The sequence below is a fragment of the Penicillium oxalicum genome, chromosome III (genome assembly GCF_001723175.1).
Source record: "Penicillium oxalicum strain HP7-1 chromosome III, whole genome shotgun sequence".
Taxonomy (NCBI): Eukaryota; Fungi; Ascomycota; class Eurotiomycetes; order Eurotiales; family Aspergillaceae; genus Penicillium; species Penicillium oxalicum.
The window spans coordinates 1,289,304-1,311,643 of NC_064652.1; the positions used below are offsets into that span (position 1 = coordinate 1,289,304).

At 51.5% G+C, this 22,340-nt stretch overlaps 8 protein-coding genes and 1 non-coding gene across 9 annotated transcripts; 7 read left to right on the forward strand and 2 right to left on the reverse strand.

The window, feature by feature from the left end:
• Positions 1-452: 452 nt before the first annotated feature.
• On the forward strand, positions 453-568 carry POX_rRNA017. Its single transcript, XR_007588108.1, has one exon. It is a non-coding gene; the product is annotated as a 5S ribosomal RNA (ribosomal RNA).
• A 1,420-nt stretch (positions 569-1,988) lies between these two features.
• Positions 1,989-2,828, forward strand: POX_c03926 (uncharacterized protein; the record flags this gene model as incomplete). Its single annotated transcript, XM_050112812.1, has 1 exon — positions 1,989-2,828. The coding sequence occupies one exon, from the start codon at positions 1,989-1,991 to the stop codon at positions 2,826-2,828; it is 840 nt and encodes a 279-aa protein (XP_049970368.1).
• Positions 2,829-3,101: 273 nt separating this feature from the next.
• On the reverse strand, positions 3,102-4,700 carry POX_c03927 (uncharacterized protein; the record flags this gene model as incomplete). Its single annotated transcript, XM_050112813.1, has 1 exon — positions 3,102-4,700. One exon carries the CDS (start codon positions 4,698-4,700, stop codon positions 3,102-3,104), a length of 1,599 nt encoding a protein of 532 aa, XP_049970369.1.
• A 538-nt stretch (positions 4,701-5,238) lies between these two features.
• On the forward strand, positions 5,239-6,642 carry POX_c03928 (uncharacterized protein; the record flags this gene model as incomplete). The annotated part of the gene is made up of 1 exon (XM_050112814.1): positions 5,239-6,642. The coding sequence occupies one exon, from the start codon at positions 5,239-5,241 to the stop codon at positions 6,640-6,642; it is 1,404 nt and encodes a 467-aa protein (XP_049970370.1).
• A 295-nt stretch (positions 6,643-6,937) lies between these two features.
• POX_c03929 (uncharacterized protein) lies at positions 6,938-7,833 on the reverse strand (the record flags this gene model as incomplete). The annotated part of the gene is made up of 3 exons (XM_050112815.1): positions 6,938-7,116; positions 7,182-7,459; positions 7,556-7,833. 3 exons carry the CDS (start codon positions 7,831-7,833, stop codon positions 6,938-6,940), a joined length of 735 nt encoding a protein of 244 aa, XP_049970371.1.
• Positions 7,834-8,826: 993 nt separating this feature from the next.
• Positions 8,827-10,572, forward strand: POX_c03930 (uncharacterized protein; the record flags this gene model as incomplete). Its single annotated transcript, XM_050112816.1, has 3 exons — positions 8,827-9,387; positions 9,457-9,627; positions 9,682-10,572. The coding sequence occupies 3 exons, from the start codon at positions 8,827-8,829 to the stop codon at positions 10,570-10,572; spliced, it is 1,623 nt and encodes a 540-aa protein (XP_049970372.1).
• Positions 10,573-11,904: 1,332 nt separating this feature from the next.
• Positions 11,905-12,972, forward strand: POX_c03931 (uncharacterized protein; the record flags this gene model as incomplete). Its single annotated transcript, XM_050112817.1, has 1 exon — positions 11,905-12,972. One exon carries the CDS (start codon positions 11,905-11,907, stop codon positions 12,970-12,972), a length of 1,068 nt encoding a protein of 355 aa, XP_049970373.1.
• Positions 12,973-16,559: 3,587 nt separating this feature from the next.
• Positions 16,560-18,517, forward strand: POX_c03932 (uncharacterized protein; the record flags this gene model as incomplete). Its single annotated transcript, XM_050112818.1, has 3 exons — positions 16,560-16,591; positions 16,647-16,857; positions 16,943-18,517. 3 exons carry the CDS (start codon positions 16,560-16,562, stop codon positions 18,515-18,517), a joined length of 1,818 nt encoding a protein of 605 aa, XP_049970374.1.
• Positions 18,518-19,229: 712 nt separating this feature from the next.
• On the forward strand, positions 19,230-22,046 carry POX_c03933 (uncharacterized protein; the record flags this gene model as incomplete). Its single annotated transcript, XM_050112819.1, has 5 exons — positions 19,230-19,473; positions 19,586-20,508; positions 20,564-21,307; positions 21,381-21,447; positions 21,505-22,046. 5 exons carry the CDS (start codon positions 19,230-19,232, stop codon positions 22,044-22,046), a joined length of 2,520 nt encoding a protein of 839 aa, XP_049970375.1.
• Between the last annotated feature and the right edge of the window lie 294 nt (positions 22,047-22,340).

Here is a 22,340-nt window from a genome sequence, read left to right on the forward strand (position 1 = left end):
TAATTGCAAGCCGGAGGTAGGCTGTGCATCCTTTTTCAGCTTTGTGCTGCCATCTACCGTTGCACTGAATCTCCATCTTCACCTGACTCGCAATCTCGTCTTCATGTATTCGATTGAGAACTATTGAGAGGGTAGAGATGACTGTTCGATGCGCTGTTCACTGCAGTAGATCCGATGTAAGTCCTACGTGGCTCATGTATACATCAACACAACGAGCTCCCACTGAAATGCTAAAATGCTAGGAGGGCTGTTTGGCATTTTCCTTACCTACCTCGGCATCAGAATCAAATCCTTCTTTAGCAATGACATTATCATCGAATCTAACAATCACGCTGCATTTGGAAGCTATCATGAGTCCATTCTGGAAAGCCAGCTGTGATGCATTTCCGCCATGGGACTGCCTTCGAGGTTGGAGCTTTGGATATGATTTTACGATACGCTGGATCTTGCACATACGACCATAGGGTGTGGAGAACAGGGCTTCCCGTCCGCTCAGCCGTACTTAAGCCACACGCCGGCCAGTTAGTAGTATGGTGGGTGACCACATGCGAATCCTGGCTGTTGTATGTTTTTGTCTTCATTTTTGCCTAATCTAAGAGTACTACAGTATCATCAGTTTATCTCTTTGTATTGTTTTTGAATCGTATAATCGTCTAGAATAATTAAAGGGACCCACCTATTGAGACATATTTTTAGAGTATATGAGCTGTTATTCCCCGTAAACAAGCACATACGACCATAGGGTGTGGAAAATAGGGCTTCCCGTCCGCTCAGCCGTACTCAAGCCACACGCCGGTCAGTTAGTAGTATGGTGGGTGACCACATGCGAATCCTGACTGTTGTATGTTTTTGTTTGATTCAGTTTCCTTTTTGTTTCTGCCTACGGATCGAGTTGCCAGAGAGTCAGTTGTTGCCTCGACGTCATGTCTGGTGGGGATAGATAAACAGCGATATCGGCCGGGCAATAGGGCTGAACTCTAAATTTTTTTTTCCAAAACTGGGGTGCTTTCAAACCTCGTCTCATTTGTACATGTTGACCTCTTTCAGTTTTTCCGGGACTGTGTTCCTTTTGCAGGGGCTTAAATAGCTATGAACTCACGTAGTAGAGTAGGAAGTACCGGGATAGAGAGATAGTCAGCAACTAAGTATAGTTTTGCCAGCACATACCTAGCCAGGGCCTACTGTGTGTAGCTCATCTATCCGATTGTTTTTTTTCTCTCGACGAACATCGATGCCGGCATTCTTCCACGATGGCAGGAAACGATTTAGAGGACAATTTGATCTATCCACTGGATGATTGTGAAATGTGGCGCAACGCCAGGGCGAATCTTGCAATATCAATTTGAACGAAGTAAATCTCGCATAAGCACCGCCTCAGCGTGAATCAGCAAAGCCTACACATAACCCCGAAAACCCGAATACCCGAAACCCCGTACCATCGAAGGCTCTGAAATGCTTCGGTTCTTTATTGGTAAACTTTAGACTCGGCATATCAGATACTGCTCGGGATAAGGGGAAAAAAAGCCTCATCTTACCCCATCTTAGGCGGCTGAGACATTCTCGATATTCATTGGTGTTTTGAGGAAAATGAGATCATTGCCCGGCGATGAAACCATTCAATATGTCGTTAGTCACTATCTTGGCGAAGATCCAAGCGTTGAGATGAGAGCAGATCGACTGATACCATTGTCATTGCCGTGGACGGGCTCTAATGTTGTTGCAAATCCAGAAGCCCATCCTCCAGAAAGTAAGCGAGGCGTAAGAGGCGTGCCACCTCGAAACGGGAAGAGATAGAAATTGTATAAAAGGAGAGGCAAATCAGGTCCGATGGTCCCTGTCATCTATCAAAGTTCTTCGAGTCCTTCCTCTCATTGCTACGTGCTAGATATAAAGTGGCATATCAACTCCTGAGCAACTTTTTCCTCTATTCCCTCGAAATGCGATTGCCTTCAACTGGAAGCCTTCCTCTTTTGGCAGCATTGCTCAACATGGGCGCAAATGCACTACCTGCCATCACCCAACCTCTCGCGGACTACAAATGGCCCACGCAGTTTGTCCGAAGCGGCGAGGCAAATATTCAAGTTCTCGTTCAAGGCGCAGGACCAACGGTCGTCCTCCTGCCGTCCTACGGCCGAGATGGCGGAGACGACTACAACTACTTCACCCATTCTCTTGTGGAGGCGGGCTACCTTGTCCTGCGTCCACAACCCCGCGGAACCTTCCAGTCGACTGGACCGATGCAGAACGTCACGATGGAAGATCTTGCTGCAGATGTCGCAGCTGTGATTGATGCTCTTGGCGACGGACAAGCCATCGTGATCGGCCACGCTTTTGGCACCTTCCTCGCCAAAGTCAGCTCTGTTCTGTATCCGGAGAAGATCCCTGCGATCGTGGTGGCAGCTCCAGGCGCCATCGACTTACCACCCACTATCGCCAAAATGCCATTTATCGCTGGAAATACCGCTTTGTCTCTGTCTGAGCGGCTCGGGGCTCTGGAAACAGCCTTCTTTGCGCCCAATCATGATGCGCACATCTGGCTGGATGGCTGGTATCCCGATGTTCTTGCGATGGAACACGCGGCCATTGAAGCCTACGGTAGCTTGACTCCACACTGGGCTGGTGCCAATACGACCCAGGTTCTGGAGTTGATTCCTGCAGATGATCCGTTCCAGCCGGAATCGACATGGAATGAAACGACCACTTTGTATCCGAGTCGAGCAACCTCGAAAATCATTGCTGATGCCTCTCATGCGCTGTTTCCTGAACAGGGACAGGCTGTGCTGGAGGCTATTCTGCCTTGGTTGAATCTTCAGAGCTCCAAGCTGTGAAGTGTGAAGCATGTTGTGTGGTAGGTGGCGGCGTAAAGGGATAAATCTTGAAGAAACAAGCACTCTTCAGGGAGGAAAGGAGTTGGGGAAGAGGAGAGTGGATAAATCCTCAGACCGTTCAACATGATCGGGATAGCACATTGTACAATAGACCGATCTACAAACAGAAAGAGAGAAAAAAAAAGTTCAACAATCTTTCAGGTCCAGATGTGTTTCCTTGACTGGTGTACAAAGACATAGCCCACGAGAACTTCTTGGGCTCTGTTGTTGTTTCTAAGACACCATCGGTGCGACTTGTTCCTCGTTCTGGAAGTCACTCAGAACTTGCTGCACAAATCGCATCATCTCACACTGATAAATGTGCTCATTAATGATGAGAGGATTTCCAGCATTCGTGGACTGCCCCATGTAAGCCGCTTCATTGAGCACTGGGCGTCCATTTCTGAGAAAGTAAACCGCCAGACGATACAGAGATAGGCTATTTGAGATGAGGATATTTCCAGCTCCTTTATTGGAAAAATCGGCGGAAGGGGCTGTGAATTGCTTCCAAATGCCATACCATGTCTGCAATCCTCGTTCTAGAGCAGACACATCCACGGGCAGTATTGAAGTCTGGGCTTCCAGTAGGAGTGAATGCATTGCTAAGACTAGCAGGTTCAACCCAAATGTCGTTACGTGTGATGTCGAGGTGACCTGACCGACCAGCAAACCCCTCACCGAGGATAGAAAGCAGCTCGATGGATCCTGTGCTGGAAGCTGAGCCCACGAAGATGCAGAGTAGGCATTCCAACTCGGGTCATTGCAAGGAAAAGATGCTCTGGTATCGGTTGGCGAGAGGAGGGGCTTGCTGCCACAAAGTATTGATTGGTAGCAGTCCACGGCATAACTCCCCCACATAACTCTCTTTTCTGACTCCTTGCGGATCCAGGCTTCCCAAGATCGTGCATTTCGTGCCGCTTTGGAGCACTCCCCGTGAATTTTGAGGAAGCCTGCTTGCCGGATGGCGGCGATGAGGAGTGGATGTAACAATCGTGAGGCAGCCCGCTGGGCGACTTCACCATTCGCCATAATCGCGAACTGCAAAAGAACTAGCGCTTGCAGTTCTTCGAATGTTGGCGACCGGCCATCCGTACGCAGACAGCTTTTGGCCAGGATCGAGGGAAGGGATCCGTAGAGTAGCTTTGCGTCAGCGGTGGATGAGGGGTGACTGCCAAAACCAGCGCCGATGAAGCATATTGTTCGAAGCAACACGCCCGACGCTCTGGCCAGACAAAATGTAGGAATATGCAGTAGAGGAAGAAATGGATAGAAGTGAGAAAAGAACAGCTTTGCGTATGTCTCCAGTCGGAGCACGGGAATAGTTCCTAGGCTTTCTAATTCCAGGGTATACTCGGCCGGCAGCCGAAAATTGTCAGGGCAGATTAGACCTTCACAACTCCCCGAGAGCTCTGAATCTATGGGTGAAGAAACCAGCGCCGTGGGATGTGATTGGGTCGCAGTGATATCGCCGGAGGTCGATGTCTGACCATCTGGGTTCCAGCTCCACGAACTCATGTCGACCATGTTTTCGAGGTCTGCCAACTGAGAGAAAAAGTCGGGTCCATCGACCGGCGGTGTGGCCAGAAATGAGAGGTCATCGTGTTGAACATTCAATGCCGCCCAGTCTGGACTTTGACTATGATATGGCACGTCCTCGCCGCCCGTTTGTGGCGATTGAGTAGAACGGCTTTTCGTGGATCTTCGTGGCCTCTGCTTCCGCCCGGCTCTCACGCACGGGGAGCCTTTTTGCAGGCATCTCGAGCATGGTGACCCCTTTTGTTTGACGTCACATCGGATCTTGGACGCGGCACAGGCAACACAACTCTTGTTCATCTTGCGGACTGTCAACTACTGACGGCCGGGTAAAGCGGCGTCGAAGGTTGTCTCTTTGGCGGGAAAATCGAGTCGTGGTGGAAGGGGAAATCCCGAGATAAAGTCGCGACGTGCGCCAATTTCCGACCTCAGCCCGACGGGGCGTTGATCAGTGATAACCACCTTGCAATGCAAAGTGTACACTGTGTTGGAAGAACATCAATGGATGGCAGGCAACCGTTCAACGTTAGTGCTTACTCAGGATCACGTTGGCGGCTCGTCGGCTCTGATCAACGCGCCATCCAGTTGGAGTGTCGAGTGGGGTTTTCACTTGAGGTGAAATCCCGAAGTCCCGAAATCCCGGCGGTCCCACCTCAGAATAGTCCAAAGCTTATTCAATATAGATATTTTGGGCTTCATAAAATCAAGTGATTGACCACAATGGAAGGAGATTTTATTTTTCATCTTCTATTCAACAAGACAGAGATTGACTGGATATTCATCTACGTACGGTTTTATATCCTAGGATTCCTATCTCAAACACCAAAGTCGAATCATCATGTCGGAACCCTCACTCGCCGAGACGACTGAAAAGAGTGTCTCGCCAACCCGAACATGGTTCGATCGTCTTTGCCTGGTGCAAAAACAGGCAGATCCCAAAGTACACTCTCCGTGGCAGAAGCATGCTATCGTCGCAATTGTCACTCTGTCTGCCTTCACTGCACCCTTTGCGTCCTGTATTCTCTTCCCGTCCTTCACCACTCTCGTCGACTTTTTTCATACCACGCAGACCACAGTTGCCTTGACGACAACGGTCTTTCTTCTGGGACTGGCAGTTGCTCCATTGTGGTGGAGCACACTGAGTCAACAGTACGGTCGTCGACCGGTGTTAGTCTTTAGCTTCCTGGTGTCGACGGTAGCGGTGATCATTTGTGCCGTGTCGAATTCCCTCCCATTGATCATCGTCTTCCGCCTGATCGAGGCGCTAGGATGCTCGTCTGCGCAAAGCGTAGGCGCCGGTGTCATCAGTGATATCTATATTTCTACCGAGAGAGGATCCGCGCTCGGATGGTTCTACCTGGGCACCCTGATCGGACCTTTGGTTGCTCCCATCATTGGAGGAGCTCTGCAAATCTGGCTTGGCTGGCGAGCACCACTTTATTTCATGGCCATTTTCACATTGATGACCGCCATTCTGACGATATTATGTCTTCCGGAGACCTTGGTCAAAACATCCCCTCAAGATCAGGAGCACCGGCTGCCGTGGCACCAAGCCGTCAAGCGTGATTTGCTGGCACCTTTGCCCAAGTTGAAATTCCTTTTGGTGTCTTCGATCGCGTTGACGATCGCATACGTGAGCATCTGTTTCGCCAGTCTCTACTGTTTCAACACGACGCTTCCTTATGCGTACGCGGCACCACCCTACAATTTCTCCGCCCTCGAGATTGGACTCTGCTACATCAGCAATTGTCTCGGATACGCGATTGGAAGCATTGTCGGTGGGAAATTGAGCGATGCCAAATTGCGTCAATACCAGGAGACGCATGGTGGGGAAATTCGTCCGGTGGAACGCATCAAGACTGTCTGGTATGGTGTCGGCTTCATCCCCGCTGGCCTGATCATTTATGGCTGGTTGGTTGAGAAACAAGTGTTCTGGGTGGCCCCTCTGGTTGGCGCTTTTCTCTTCGGACTGGGGCTCATGCTTGTGACGTCGACCATCATGCCTTTCTTGGTGGATATCAAGCCCGGGGTGGGTGCGTCGGTCGTGGCTGATTTGAATTTGGTCCGAAACGTGCTGGCCGCTGTTGGCACTGTGTTGTCGCCGATCGCAATGAAAAATATTGGGTCGGGATGGTGGATGACCATTTTGGCTCTTCTATGCTCCTTGGCGGTCTTCTTCATCGTAATCGTGATCTGGAGGGAAGATGCTGAGAAGAAACCGGCTTCAGAATCCGCTGTGTGAGAGTTGTGGCTTGCAGCTTGAATGTGAATTTATAGATGACCAGATTCCTTCCATGACAACCTCGTTCATGTTATAGATCGGCCAGAGCTGGACTGTGGCAAATGTGACAATTGATGAATTTTTTTTCAAATGGAGTGACAACTGATTTAGCCGTAGTGGTAGACAGAGGAGATGCACAAAAGACACACACAAAAAAAGAGGAAAGTTGGTCTATGTAATAAAGTCAATACAACAGTGCACTTTCAAGCACCCACCCACAACGATCGGGATCAATTATCAAGGCAACCTTTCACGCTCACGGTTTGCCAGATTGATAAGAAGGCAGATCATCTCCTCGGTCCACCTGTTCCTGATTGCCTCGCGCACGCACCTGCAGAGTCATACCCACGGAAAGACAGATGATGACGACGATGATCTCCTCCAGCACAGACATCATCAACAGAGCGGTGACATTGCCATCCAGCATGCTAAATGCTGAATTGTGCGAGAACCACGTCAAGAGGGCGTATAGTAGCCGGACAAAGATGAACGGAGTCGACAAGGCAACGGCCAGCAAGGTACGCTTTTCGCCTGTTTCGATTCCCCCCGTCGCAGACTCAGAAGGACGAGAATTGCAACCATCATCGCCCAGCAGAGGACGTACAGAGCCATGCCAATCTTGACCTTGCTGTCGGGGGTCTGAAAACCCGAGGGGGACATGTTGGCGGTGATACCGGCGATGCTCAATGCCAAGGCAGCGATGGTGACGAGGCGAAAGATGTTGAAGGTGAGATTTGGGAGAGCTTTCCGCCCAGTCATCTTTTCAATGGAGAGGTCACTTCGGGGGGGAGTTAGTGTCTGCAAGTCACATCGCCTTTCCTGATTTCGAGAAAAACAAAGCTTATCTGTGAGGCAGGGGGAAAGTGTGGCTTACGCCCGAGAGAGAAGACCGGCACAGGCGAGCATCAACGGAGAGAGGCCGATAGAGCTGCAAATCGCAGCGGCAGTGAACAGCCCAGCGGAGGGGTTGTTTATCGTGGCGAGATCACAGCATGCACCCACGATCCGAGCCAGGGCGAAGATGGCCAGAAAGAGAAAGCCACTATTCGTGCGGAAGCCATGTCGAACGACGAGGAACACTGCGACAAACAAACTGAGAAAGTAGAAGACCAATTCGAGAATAGAAAGACCGTGTCGATAACCGATAGTCATGATGGTGAGTGTGGGTGTGTAGGTACGAAAGACTCGTTAATGAGATGACTTATATGGGAAAAGGGTATGAATGTGGTCAGATGCTTGAGCCCGTGGAGTAGGTAGACTGGTTTGGGCGTAAAAGTTGAAGGGAAAGATGATACTTTGGTGGTTGGCATGACTGCTTAAATGTAGGAATTGTCCAGTCCAGATGTTGTCTAATTATCTGATTTCCATTTAGTACACCGAGATGGAAGTAGCAGATCCTCAGAGGCTGAGTTGATGTGGCTCACAACTTGAATCTGCAGTACCTCGCGGATTTTGCCCAATTCGGCACGTTTGAGAACTATTCGAATGAGACTCGAACAAGCCGAAAGCCCGCCGCCCCCACAGTCCAGAGATTTGGCTGTGATAGGTGTCCACCAATCTCGAGGACCGAATGGGTGTGCTTACTCTCATTCGTCAGCAATGGCTCGAGGACTGGATGGACTAGAATTTGTAGGTGCCTGGAGTCTCAACCGGGGCTTCACACGGCCTGCCAAGTTCCAACGGGGCTGAAAGACGACACAAGCTTTACCCGTTCGCCACACGGTCCCCACCGGGAAACTCCCAGAAACTCAGCTCGTCGCAGCGCATACTCAACGTGGACTAGCGCGCTGACTGGATTCCCCGAGTGGGCGCATTCCGCGAGGAGGCTGTGTGGTCGTCGCTCGGGTACATCCGCGACATGGTGCCCCGCTGAGATCGTTTCCGTGATGAACACCGTGGACTTTCTGTTAGCCTCCTTGGTTGCTTGAATCCCTCAGAAAACGCAGGAAGGAAAAGGAAGGCTCTGGTCGCCGACCTGAATGAAGTTCTTGTGTCCACTCCATCATGGTGTATTGTGGCAAGCCAAGTAAGGGCTGCGGCCATTGCCGCAGTAGAAAGATCCGCTGTGATCAGGCCCGACCAGCCTGTGCGCAGTGTATTCGCGCGAAGAGAGAATGCCCGGGATATCGGGATCAACTTTCATTGATGTTTCGCGATGAGAGCAAATCGGTGGTCCGAAAAGCCAAAGCTGGGGCCGGGAGCTCCCCGTCCAGTCGGGGCAGACCAAACGGCGTGTCTGTACGCTCGTCTCGCACTGCATCCCCAGACAGGAATGAGGGGACACTCGTGTCGCAAGACCCAGCACATTCTTTCCGATCCGACAAAAGTGGCTTGGTGGAACTTGGCACATCCACTTGCTGGGCCCGATCACCAGAAGTTCAGCCCTCCACAGAAGCATCCAGAGAAGAGGCGATCTGCTTTTTCTTGCGTGGAAATGCGGTTCCAGGAAACCTGTGGATGGGAGAGCTTTTGGATCGGTTCTTGGCCGGGCCGAGCACCACACCGAGTATGAAAGCGATGCAATCGAGCTTACTCGCGGTCTCCTCGGCGATGCTCTGCCGAGCCCGCAAGATCAGAGCACTCACACGGCTGGCACAAGAGGAATATGTGTCGGCGCTCAACTTACTGAACACGGCTTTGACGGATGTGGAAGATGCCAAGTCCAATCAAGCCTTGGGGGCGGTCATACTGCTTGCCATGTACGAGGTGAGTACGAGGCTAGAATCGCCGATAGTGTCTGCCTTTCCACCGCCAGCAACAATTTGATTTGCATAGCTAAGACTGTGCCCCTCCACAAATCAGATTGTCACCACCAGAGCCCCGCGAGATATCAATCAATGGACGAAGCATATCTCAGGGGCGACCGCTCTTTTGCATCTCAGAGGTCCAGAGCAAGTCAATTCAGAGATTGGCCTTAAGTTGTTCTTACATTTACGTTATCAGATCGTATGTTCTGGTTTGTCCCATGTTCCTGCGTCATGAAAGCTCATCCCCTTCCAGGTGATCAGTTGTATTCAACGGACTGTCCGCGTGCCGGAATCTTTGCTCCACTACACAGGGTATGCTATATCGCTCCGACCAGCTGAGGCCCAAAGTAACCGCTTGATCATGGTCATCAGCCGATTGGCAAGCCTGCGCGCAGATCTTCGTGAAGGGATCTTGACCGACAGCCGGGAGGTTCTGGCAACCACATCGAGCATCGAGGCCGATCTCGTCGCGTGGCTGGCGACTCTACCGCCCGAGTTTAATTACCAGACTCACACAGTGACTCCTCACGAGCTTCGGTGGCAGAAGCGCCGTGGAGGGCTGATTCCCTACGATGGGCAATATCACGAATACCCCAACATATGGATCTGCAACACGTGGAACCAGTATCGCTGCACGCAGATCATCATCGATGAAATCGCGCTGGAACACATTCGAAAGCTATCCCAATCCTCGACGACCATGCCGCTTTCCGATGAGATACGGCAACGGTGCAGAATTGCCCGGGCGAAAATTCGGCGATTGGCGGTTGAAATCTGCCGCAGCATCCCATGCATCGTCGGCGCCCACCTGGACCATCGCTCGCCAAGCGCTCTGCCTCCGGAAAGATGCATGGGGGGACTCATGGTGCTCTGGCCGCTCTTTCTCGCGGGAATTGTCGAGAGGCCGGGCCATTCGTTACGCCGGTGGGTCATTCAGTGCCTTAGACTGATTGGTCACACCTTTGGGCTCGACCAGGCCCTCGCTACGATGGATATCGTGGCTGCCGATGCTGGTATCCTGCGAGAGACTGATGAGCGCGCCGTAGCGGAAGAGATTGTCTTGCCTACGGTCTTGGAGAGCTCTGTAACATTACCAGATGTTCATTATAGTCAGGTTCCGGCGTCGTCAGAGACAATCATTTGAGCTCGGTTCTGTCGAGGTCACGTAGACGGCCGTGTAGGCGTTGCCATATGAAGGGGCCTGGTTGGCCAAGCATCTAGATGCGTCACACTTGAGGCAGATTTTGGCCGGGGTTGATATTCTCAATACTGATTCTGTTTTTCATTTCAGACCACGCTTGGACTCCTGGTATTTTACAGTTTTGACTCTGTCTGAAGCCTCCCAATACCTTTGGGACAAGGAAATACCTCGAATTGGTCCCCTCTTTTCCTGAGCTCCGATAGGGGTCGATGATGACATCAATCAGGCTTGATGCTGCCCATGGAGGTGCAAAAATCCTCACTCACCCACAAAGCCAGAATCATGGCCGTCGTGTGTCAATCAGGCCGCCCACAGGCACCCAGTAGTAGTCACCAAGTAGCGGGCATCCTTCCGAGGCTGTCCAGCCGTAACGAGTAAAGTCACGTTCTTTCCAGCTCCGCCTTAGTCAAAGATTCAAGTTCCCGGACGCATCGACTCAGCCCTGTGGCTAAGCGCCCCCAAATCACGGCACGTCACTTGAGACGAGCGGTGTAAAAGACCTGTGGACCAACTAGACGCGCCATGGACCTGTCCTTTGGACACTCTTTATTGATGACGCCGCATATAGTACCATCAGACCATGGATTTGACACTGTGCCCAGCACCACAGATGAGTTGAACCTCCCAGTTTTAGCGCTGTGCATCCCATCAAGGCGCGACTAGGAACTGTCAAAAGCCGTTTTCTAGAAAACCTTGTCGCATTATGGATTGCAGTCCCCGCCAGCCTTACCTTACTATGTCAGTTATGAGTTTCGAACTAAACTCTTCGAGTCAGGATTCTGCCTCGTCCTTGACCTGATTGTAAGTTAATTCTCCTATTATGGTCTTCGCAGAGGCCCCACGGCCTTTCAAGTCTTCGAGGTTGGAGAAGGCTCAAGTCATCCACTGGCGCTCAGATGTTTTTTTCTCTCTCGATTCGTGACCGCAGTCTCTTTCACGGATCCATGGGAATAGTCTTCTACATAATGTGTGTAACTCTGGCCGCGCCACGATTTCGCCTTGAGAAACAAAGGGGGAAGGGATGATTGCTTAGGCAGCATTGTCTGGAGGCTGAAAGGCTGCGCAAACATTGTCTGGTGAATCAAGGTATATAAGAGGGCGGGGGGTTGGCACCTGTTGAAAGTCCATCACAGATACAGTGTATACCAAAACACGAGGCTATTAACTCCCAAGATTACTCGAACATCTTGAACCAGCTTTGTGTCTGTTCAAGAAGCAGATATTTCTTCTTACTTTATCGTGGAATCGCATTCGCCGCTATTTCTGAAATTCAGCATGTCGCCATCTGAGTATTCTGTGCCACCTTCCAAGTGGTCCTCATTTCCTACTCGACAACCCAATACTCAGCGACGGGCAGGTCCCTTGCCCGACAGCTCCTGGTCCAAATCCCCCGTAGCCAGTACAGCAGCCGCCGCACCCACCAGCCCATCAAGTCAATACAATATCCCACGAACCTCCATTTTCAACCGCTACCGGATACAGCCACGCACCTCTCGATTCGAGTCGGAACCACCGGCGGGGGATCCGCCCACCTACGAAGCTTCCCAACGTTCCCAGCAAGACCACAGGGCGAAACCCCTCCCAGCAATCCCCCAAAATTCCGCGCAGATTGACCAAGATGATCGATTCGCATTTCTCAAAGACTTCGACACCATCTTCCTCGTCGATGATAGTTCCAGCATGAGCGGGCGCCGCTGGACCGAAGCCGAGGAAGCCATCTCGGCTATCGCTCCTATTTGCACCAAATACGACGCGGACGGGATCGATATTTACTTCCTGAATCATCATCCCGTGCCCCCCGCGTCCACAACGGGTGGCTACTGCAACGTCACCACGGCGGAAGGCGTCCGCAAGATCTTCCGCAGCGTCCGACCTGAACGCGCGACCCCGGTCGGTCGACGTCTCCTGCACATCTTGCAACCGTATCTCCGTCGTGTACAGGCTATGCAGACAGCTCGTGCCGCCAATGGAGGTGTACTGGATCCATCACTCTACGCCAAGCCGGTGAATATCATCACGATCACGGATGGCCAATTCACCGACGATGCGGAGAGCGTCATCGTGCAGGTGGCGCGGACATTGGATCGTGCAGGCTGTGATGTGCTGCCGTGGCAAGTGGGGATTCAATTCTTTCAGATTGGTGAGAACGAGTGTGCGAGACGTTTCCTTCAGGAGTTGGATGACGACTTGGGCCGATTGTGTCGCGAGGAGAAGGTGCGGGATATTGTGGACACGGTGCCGTGGCGCGGGATCTCGGGCCACGTGCTTGATGCCGAGGGGATCTTGAAGTGTGTGTTGGGTGCGGTGAATAAGAAATATGACCGACGTGATCGATCTGCTTAGGTACGGTGCGCTCACGTCCAGCAGTGTTGACTTGGAGGGTCCTGTGTGGGTTGGACTGGAGGGAAGGGGTGGTGTGGGAGGATGGGATATTTAGGTAGGTTTGTGGTCTTTTCTGTTATGTCTCTTTGGTGTACATCTTACTGTTGATTATGCCAATTACTGTATCCTCGAGAAGTGGGTTTATGTTTAGTTGGCTGCATGGGGACAGAGATTGATTCAATGATAATTTATTCTTTGCCTGCGAGAGCCTTCAATGTGGACCCAATCTTTGGAAACTTACTAGTATTTACTTTCTCGATTTTCCGGGGCCTGTGATCAAGGTGAACTTGATGCAAGTCAAAAGAGGCAGCCCGCCAAGTTTTAGAAAGAACATGGCGTCTGGCCATGCGAGTGATTAGTTCAACTTTGAGTGACCACAATCTGACTTGTCGTCATTGTGCCGTCCCCGCAGTTGACACGTTCGTGAGCGAACACTCGACGATCCCTATAGGTACAAGCCCAAATGCCGATGGATACGATTCTCCCCTCGCTCACACACGCACACCCCCGACAGAAATATAAGCACACCACGAATTTACCAAGGCTCTCTCCACTCTGTATACGCCCAGGTCGTCCACCCTCCATATTGTTTTCTAGATTCTCGGTGGTAGAGATTACTTAGTACCGTCTCCGAAGGTGATGATTCAGGAAGTAACGTGACCATCAAACAGTTATCTTCGCCCTCAGCTCCCCAGACATACTCAGACTGGGTACCGGTCTTTGAGTTTGAGCTCGAGTTCCACTTCTTCCTCGAACGCACCATCGGAGTCCAAAAGGGTCCCCACCGGAGAATTCAGGGGTTTATTGTGTAGAGTGCAGAGCCCAGGCACCGATTCTTGGCCCAATTGGACCAGTCATATCCCAAATCATCTCGGACAAGAGCCTTGTCGAATCCCACCGTCTCCGTCTGAGAAAAAAAAACTGCAGAGCAGAAACTCTGCGACGTTCGAACCGCCCTGGTGGGGACTTGACTGCCGAGCTAAATTTCCCAGTAAACCCCGGCGGAACCAATCATCAGCTGGCGATGGCCGATCTCCGAGCGTGGCTTGTTTTTCCTCCCCCCCTCCCTTTCTCTTTGGGCCTTTTTATTTTTGTTGCATCGACTTGGCCGCGACATGGGTTTTTGGCCCCGGGGGGGGGGGGGGGGGGGGGGGTGGGAAGATAATTTGTGAATCTGACTGCATGCCAGCTGAGTGTGGTACGATCTGGAAATGGGAATCCACTGGAGGGATTGGATGGATGTATTGGGAGCTTACCTGTAGAACTGGTAGTATGATTTGGACGAATGGAAGAGACGGCTCATGACTTGCAGATTTGGGAGATTTCTACCGAACGGGGGCTGTTTGTTCTGTGGCTGGTGATTCCTTTTCCTTGAGGCTGGCTGACGGCTGGACATCCACCCGTCAGCCTCATGGATGTACATATTTTCATGTTTTTTTGGTACTCCTTCCATCGTTGGGGCTGGAAGAACTTTAGCAGCAATGGAAAATCGCTGTAAGTGTGGTGGGATAAGAGGAGGATGGGGGGGGACAAGATTGGTGTTCTTGGATGATTGATGTGATCGGAAGCTCGAGATTTCGCATGGTGTTTCTATCGAATGCGACTCACCCGGAGGACCAAGAAACACGAGCGTTGGATGGAAGGATCAATGCTCTCCATATACAAGTACCAAATGGACACTCCTTCCCACCAGCTGTAAAGAATGGGGTCGGTACCTTACAGCAGGGAGTCTCAACCATGGTTCTACCGAACACTCCAAAATAGCTGGCACGCCACCCAGAGAGACAGCCTCCTTTTTATCGAGTGACTCGATAACGAGTTGATTTATCATTCTTCCGTTTCGTCTCAATTTTGTTTGTCGTTTCTCTTCTTGTTTGGAAGTTGGTTGCACTGCAAGATCTCTGCAAATCTTTTCGGAACTTCCTCGCTTCCTCTCAGCCGCAACCCCATTCAAGCCATCGAACGGAGAGCCCGCAGTGACTGGGTTGCCTGCTTTCCTTTTTTTCACCGGAGCGCAAGAGACTACGAAAGCCAGTCATTCCTGTCCATTCGACCTCCGCAATTTCCACGTTCAACAAGGCTGGCGATTCGTCTCCACCGGCGATTTGCCTTGCCAGCCTATTACTGCGGCCCTGTTGCGGACGCGGGAAAAAGTTCATCATACAAACAACCCCCCCGCAGCGCCGATCATCTCTGCACATCTGCCAGCCACGAGTGACAAACACGAGTGGAAAATCAAGATAAAAGCAAAGGGAAACCTTGCAAGATCGGGTTCTACCCACGGCCAATTCAGAGCCAGTTTTCCGGGTCAAAAACCTTCTACCCTGCTGCACCCTTTGTGCGACTCCTGCCTGAGGACGTCTGACATTTATTACGTCTGAACGTCCGATTCATCAACGCCCTGGTACTCTGCGCCCGCCACGACCACAATCCCCAATTGAGAGTCCACTAGTCTTCGAGCTTGCATCTTTTAAGACCTCGAAAAGCGCTCCAGGCCTTCGACGCAGGTACCCCCCATCACCAGCACCGGGCGCTTCCTTCTCGGCCCCCGGCCCCCATTCATTGGCCACGCTTGTCGACCTGCAGCGTGCCTGGGACCGAGCTCCGCGGTTCCTGAAGCACCCGCGTGCGACAAAAAACCAACAGAGTGACACCGGGTTCGTCGCTGACAGGGATCAGTTACCCTGACTGGCGTGTTCCGCCCAGACTGACTGGAAACGGCCCCGGCGCGTACTGCGTGTCCGTAAATAGTGCGACGCAAATTCTTCGGTACAGTACAGGAGGTCGCAAAAGCCAGTGATTCAGTGTGCCCGCACTGCAGGCACTGAGGTAGAGCTTCTGCAGCCGGAGATCGTCCTCGGTGGTGCCTGAGGCCTGCAGTTTGTTCATCTGAAACGTCGTTTCGTGGATTGGCGTCGAGACCTGTCATTGGACCGAAGCTCAAGATCAGTCCGGGTGCGACTTGTGAAACAGACAACGCTAACAGGGCTGTTAGCGCCACGATTGGGCCTGCAGTGACAGTAATTATAGAACGCTTGACGGTCTTTGTGGTCGCTTTCTCGTTGTTTACCTCCCTGCTGGGCTCTGAGTACGGGGGTGTGTGTTTATTTGCCTTTTATTGACATCGAGTTGCCTAGACTGGTCTCGAGGCAGCGCTGCCACTTGGAGCTTCGTCTTTATATTCCGTTGTTGCGTATGATCGGTTGATCCTTGCTTGATTTTCTTCCTCTTCATCTTTGGTCATTCTTTTGCATCATTCTTTCAGCTTGACTTTCTTTTGTTTTGCTGTGTTTCTTCACTCTTTCTCCTCTGCGTGAGTTTCTATTGTACCATATTGGTGTTCCATCGTCTCTCTCTTGGCACTGTGTCGGTTTTCTTCCTTCTTTCTTCCCTCTTTGCAATTTTGATACACATCCCACGCTCTCGTGGTGGGCAGGCTTCGGTCGTTTTCTTGCCGTACACATCCCCCATATCTCTTTTTTTCTTGAGGGGTTTGAGACCACTCAACTGCATCTTCTCAGCGACTTCTGCATTGCATTTACATCACCATGACTTCGACTACTCTCATGACATTCTTATTGTAAGTAAGACTCTGCTCGTTGGTCGGCCGGAACCTCATTACTGACCCATTTCAGAACGACGAACCCAGAGATCCGATCGGTGAAGCTATTTGGATCATGGGATAATTTTTCCAAGGCATACCCGATGGAGCGAGACAGGCGCACGGGACCTGGCCAATGGCGTGGCTGTCACACCTTCACAGACATCGTTAGCGAAGGATCGACCAGCGACAGAACCAAATGGCGCACAGGAGGTCTCAAGATGGGAGCAACGTATTGGTACTATGTATGTTTCCACCACCTCCGACATCGCCCTGCCAATGCACAGCTGACGGCGCATTGGTATGAGAGTTGAACTGACATGGCAACAGTACTTGTTGGATAATGACAGGGAGTATTGCAACCAAGTGGAACCTGTGACGACAAAATGTCCGTTCTTGCCTGGACAGCCGGTGAACATTCTCAACGTGCCCATCATTCTCCCCGATAGTGGTTATGGACGCCCGAGCAATAAACACTCGGAAAAATTCAACTACCGGACCATGAATCCGGAAGACAAATTTGTGAACCCCCGCAAACCCCCTCAGCCCGCCGTGGCACGACTGCAGACGTCCCTGCCTCAACCCCGGCAGGTGGACGGGAGCTGTCTCAGGGCATCTCCCAATGTGCACTATCGCAGCTCTTCACAACCCGGTAGTGCCACACGAAGACACCATCATGCCAAGGACGCTCGCTCAGTCTCACCCCCACGAGACCGCCTTCTTGCCATTGGATGCCAGGGAGCCAATCTGTCCAAAAGTGTTGAAGTTTTATCGCGCTTCGACTCCGCGGACAGAGTGTGTCCGTCCTGGCAGAACACTCATACCAAGAAGGGGGTGATTACACCACCGGCTTTTGAGTCGAACCAGCCGGAGATTGCACCTTCCATCCAGGCGCGTCGTGCAATGAAGCTGAACGGGACGAGTGCAGCCCAATCTTTCAATGGCCTCACAGTTGAAACGCGACTCGGATGTAATCGCTCGAGGGATGTCGCTGTAGGACCCCGTGATGAGCCAAGCGGTGAGACTAGAGGCTCACTGGATCCTGTGACCATGGCGAGCTCCAGTGGCGCGACAACTCCTCGGGGAAACAGCGCGCAAGAGAAAAGATTGCCCTCGCTCCCTAACACCCCATCCTCGGTGATGGACGAGGCGGTGCAAGCCATGGATGAAACGGACAGAGAAATGAGCTCTCAAGTGCTGCGCAGCCACTTCTCGAGCTTGACCACTGTCGCCGATGAAGCAGTCTACTCCCAGTTGATTCAGGAGCAAAGTCGGTTCTCTGAGTGGAGCACCGATACCGACACCGAGCCTGAATTTGAGGACTCGGCAGAGCTTGGGGATCCCATCCCTCTCCTGAATCTGGAGAGGACCGCTTCCATAGCCACAGATGAATGGCACACCCCCGACCTCAGCGACATGGGTGATGCCTCAACAAACACTGACCCGAACACCCCACATCTCATGGCCACTACTGACCCATCTTCACCCAACTCTGCATCCATGGAGTCCGTACCCTGGAAGCTCGAAACACTCGAACTCTCGCTGCCCCGACTCACCCTCTCTCTTTCTTCGCCAGGCTTTGCCACCGGCCTCGGGATCGACCAACCACTCGACCAGGTCGAAAGCAATCCGAAGCGCCACGCCGCTCTCTTTGATGCCCTCGAATCCATAGAATCCCTCTCCCACTCTCACAGCCCGGTCAACTCCCCGATCTTTCTCTCTGACCCGCGCTACGGAGCCTCCGTTGACCGAACCCACTCGGATTCTGAGGGTGTTTATCAGCCCCTTCTCTCGCCAGCGAGTGAGGCGTCTGTGCATGGGAACAGCACGATGCAAGAGATTATGGATGAATTGAGTTATTTGAAGAATATGATTCAGGCAGAAATGGATGGTGAGCCGTTTTAATCCATGTTAAAGGCGTGGTATCTCCCAGCGAAAGGAGGGAGGTACTACTTCCCCATCACGGCGTTCCTTGCTTCCTTTTTTTTAGCCTTTTTGCTTGTTTATTCTTATTTTTCCATGATGGGATTGACGTTCGACTCGGGCGCTGGCTCGCCTGCTGAAAGATTTATGGACTGAATAGTGCCATCGTTAATTCAAATACAATCAATTAGAGTTTACGGCATTTTTTTGATGGATATGAACCTAGTACCTCCTCTAAGTGAATTTTTTTTCAAAAACATAAAATGAATGTATTTCAATAACTATTCGGCCCTCCTGTGTATTTGCCCTTGGATAGCTCTTCAATTTCAACATGGTGTACTCATTGCACAAACTCCCGAGTTGATTGAAGCCAAGTAGGACATAGAGGTACTGGATAGGTCACCACTTATGCTATCGTGAAAGCGGGTGCTTCTGTCACTCTGATTGGCCTCAAACCAACCACGCGCAGAACGTCCCGCGCGCCGTGACCCGCTCACTATCAACACTTCATCAAACAAGATCTTCCGCTTCTTCGGACGGGGACGTTGATCACAGGGCATCTCTGTTAAGCTTAAGCCTTTCTCAGCCCTGGGCCCAATCACAGAGAAAGAAAAAAAGAAGAAACATCATGGGCTAGCCCAGCTCATTACAGAACACAAATTTCTTTTTACAAAGGAAACGGAATTGAAAAAAGATGGGTGACCTGGGTCCGCAACTTGCTCCGGTCGGAGAAAAGACCTTGCCGGCAAAATGTAAAGCCAGCACGCTTGCGTATTGTCCATCGATGGACCTGATTGCTTTGGCGACTGATGATGACGAGTTGCGAGTGTATCGTCTCAATGGTCAGCGAGTGTTTGGGGGCTCGTTCAAGGGGGACCCATATCTGGGTGAAGATGAGGCGGACGGGGAAGTCAGGGCGGTGGTGTGGAAGGGAAATGGTAAGTACCGTTGGCGCCTTTGGCAGATGCGAGATAGCATGGAAACGCTTTACGGGGATTGCAATGGCTCCTCTCTGCAGTTGCTACTTTGCATGACTGACAGGGGAATTAGGGCGTCTGCTTGCGGTCGCTTGCGGCGATGGATCAGTTCGGATCCTCAGTGCGTATAGCGGCAAAACGGTCCATCATTATCACTCTCAGGAGCAAAAGGATGATGAGCCACCACTCTCGAAAGTGACCTGCCTGGGTTGGGGAATCAATTTTACAGATAGCAAGGCTGCCCAGAAGCACCTTCAAAATGCGGCAGGCCACATCTCGGTTGACGATCTCCTCTCCTCGGGGTTGAATCCATCCAAGGCGGCTGCCATTCTCAAGGCGGACCTACCGAGGGAGTTGGCGCTGTTGGATATCGAGAGCTCTCTCCCGAAGCTGAGCGTTCTCCCTGCAACTGGTGCTGAGGATGACTTATTCAGCTCGCGCGCGTCCATTGACGCCATCTTCCACTCGTCTGCCAAGGACAGCAGTGACTCGGTCGATGTTTTGTTTGTCGGCCTCGACAACGGCACTGTTCATCTTCGCATCTTTGACTGTTTCGAGATTGGATCATTTCCCATTGGAGAATCCAAGAGCGCCACTCAATCCTATTCGATCGTTCGTCATGCATCGCATCCGCTGAGCTCAACGCATGCCTTACTTGGGTCTTCTGGCGGGGTCGAGGGCCAGCCGGGAAAACCACTCAAGCTGGTTACGCTTGATCTTCGATTCATTACAAAATCCGGACGGTATCTCTCACTACTTGCGTCGAAGACCACTCAGCTCCAGAATTTGTTACGGTATATCGGCCAGGTGCAGAGGCAGATCGAACTCGAGTGGAAGACGGCTCAAGAGCTCCCGGCTCGATTCCTGCAGAGTGTGAATCGCGACTTGCAGGAGCGATGTCAATGTGACTTCACTACTGCCGTTTATCATTTGGTTGTCACCGGTCACTGCTTTGAGCCGCTGAAAGAGTTTTTGGTGGAAGTTGTTGGTGAACGGGTATGTTGCCAAGTGCTGTAGAGTTCTTCTGCATGGTAATTAACTTGTGTTCTAGGGCCACAAACGATGGGACAAAGCAGTCTCGGGCGGTTATGAGAATATACGACGGTTAACACACGAGTGTCTTTTGCCTGCCTTGGAAAGAAGCCAAGTCCTCTTGAGTCGACTTGTCGGGCTCTCCAAGTTCTCCAAGCTCAACGACGTCCTCGGGCTAGATTCGTCAAAACTTACCGCCATTGTCGAGACAGTCGACTGCCTATATCTTCTGGCACACCACGTCATGAGCCATGCCAACGAAGAGCTCAACCAGTTCACGGCTTTTTCACGCTGGCTTCGCCACGAGATCTTAATCTTAGGCAGTGAACCTCTCTCGCAAACCTGGGATGAACTCCTTGAAAAGAGGGACCTGGCAGATGTTCCTCCAACCGTCAAATACATCACAGGAGCTTTGCGACAAAGTGCTCTACGGAGCTTTATTCGCCAACTGCCCATGCTCGGGGTCCCACACGTGCCTACGCCTCAAACCGACAAATGGCTTCCAGACGGGCATGACCGTTCTTTCTATGACGACTTTAAAGTTCTGCTGAGCCAGCAGAAGGAGGCACAGGCCAATGGCGGGGATGGCACTTCGGTAGATGCGCCAAAGTTGAACGACTTGACAAGGCGACTGGGAGTTCAGTTTGAAAAGATTTTCGCCGAGATAGCTCTGACACAAAGGCGAGGAATCTTGCATCATCATCCCCTTGTATTGCACCAGGACTCTGACCCAGGTGTCTTTGATATGAAGATGTGTTATGAGGTAGGTCTCGCTGTATCTGCGTCAAAATGTCCTGTCATCTTGATCAGCGCTTGATGACTAACATGCTGGGCAGAAACATGAACAGGGCCAGCCTTGTTCCATCTATATCGCCGCGAGATCGACCAGTAATGAGTCACTGGGTGGGTGATGTATTGAACCGAGTCACTTTTCCTAATTTGTACTGACGCCTGCTCTAGTATACTTATATCGCCTGGTTCTTGATTCCGTCAATGGAGTCAGCTCCACACGGAAGTCATCCGTAGCTGCCATGTCTTTCGACACAGGAAGCGTCCGGCAGGTGCAATTTGTCGAGGATGACACACTCATGATTCTTTATGCCTCGGACACGACTTCATATCTTCTCAATCTTCCCTTCCAGCCAATTTCCACCATGACAGCCTCCCAAACAGACGAGTTTCTGTTCGTGCCCCTGAACTACGTTGATAATGACCCGCAACCCACCGCAACCAAACCGATCGTGACACCTACCGAGCTCAACATTGCTTCTCTCTTGACAGAGACAAAAACAGTCATCCACACCTTTGCTCCATCAGGGCCGAAGTCATCGCCCCTGCGCATTGATGTGAATGGGCGACCAGGTCGAAGGGCAGTCTGTGTCTTGTATGGCGATGGGATGCACTACGATGTATTGGATCTGGATGCAGCGATGGACGAGGAAGAATATGAAGAAAATGAAGAAACCTTGGATCCATTGGAGGAGGACCAAAGTCTTCAGTAATGATGCAGTGTCGTACTTTAGCTGGTTTATTGTGCTATGGTATGAACGACTTACCTTTTCGATCGCGTGAAACGTACAAGCTCCTTCGTTCTCATTCATTTCTGGCCCTCTGCGAAACTGACCATCAATCCATACTTTATTTGCTTTGGGCACCGAGAGATCCAGGCTTAGCCTCAACTTTAAACTTTCATGGAAAGAGGTTATTCTATTCTCCATGTCCAAGCGACGCTCTCTGATATTTTCTCCTGGCCCCTTGCAGGCCTCGTCTCCGAGTGGTTCAAGACCTAGTGAGCC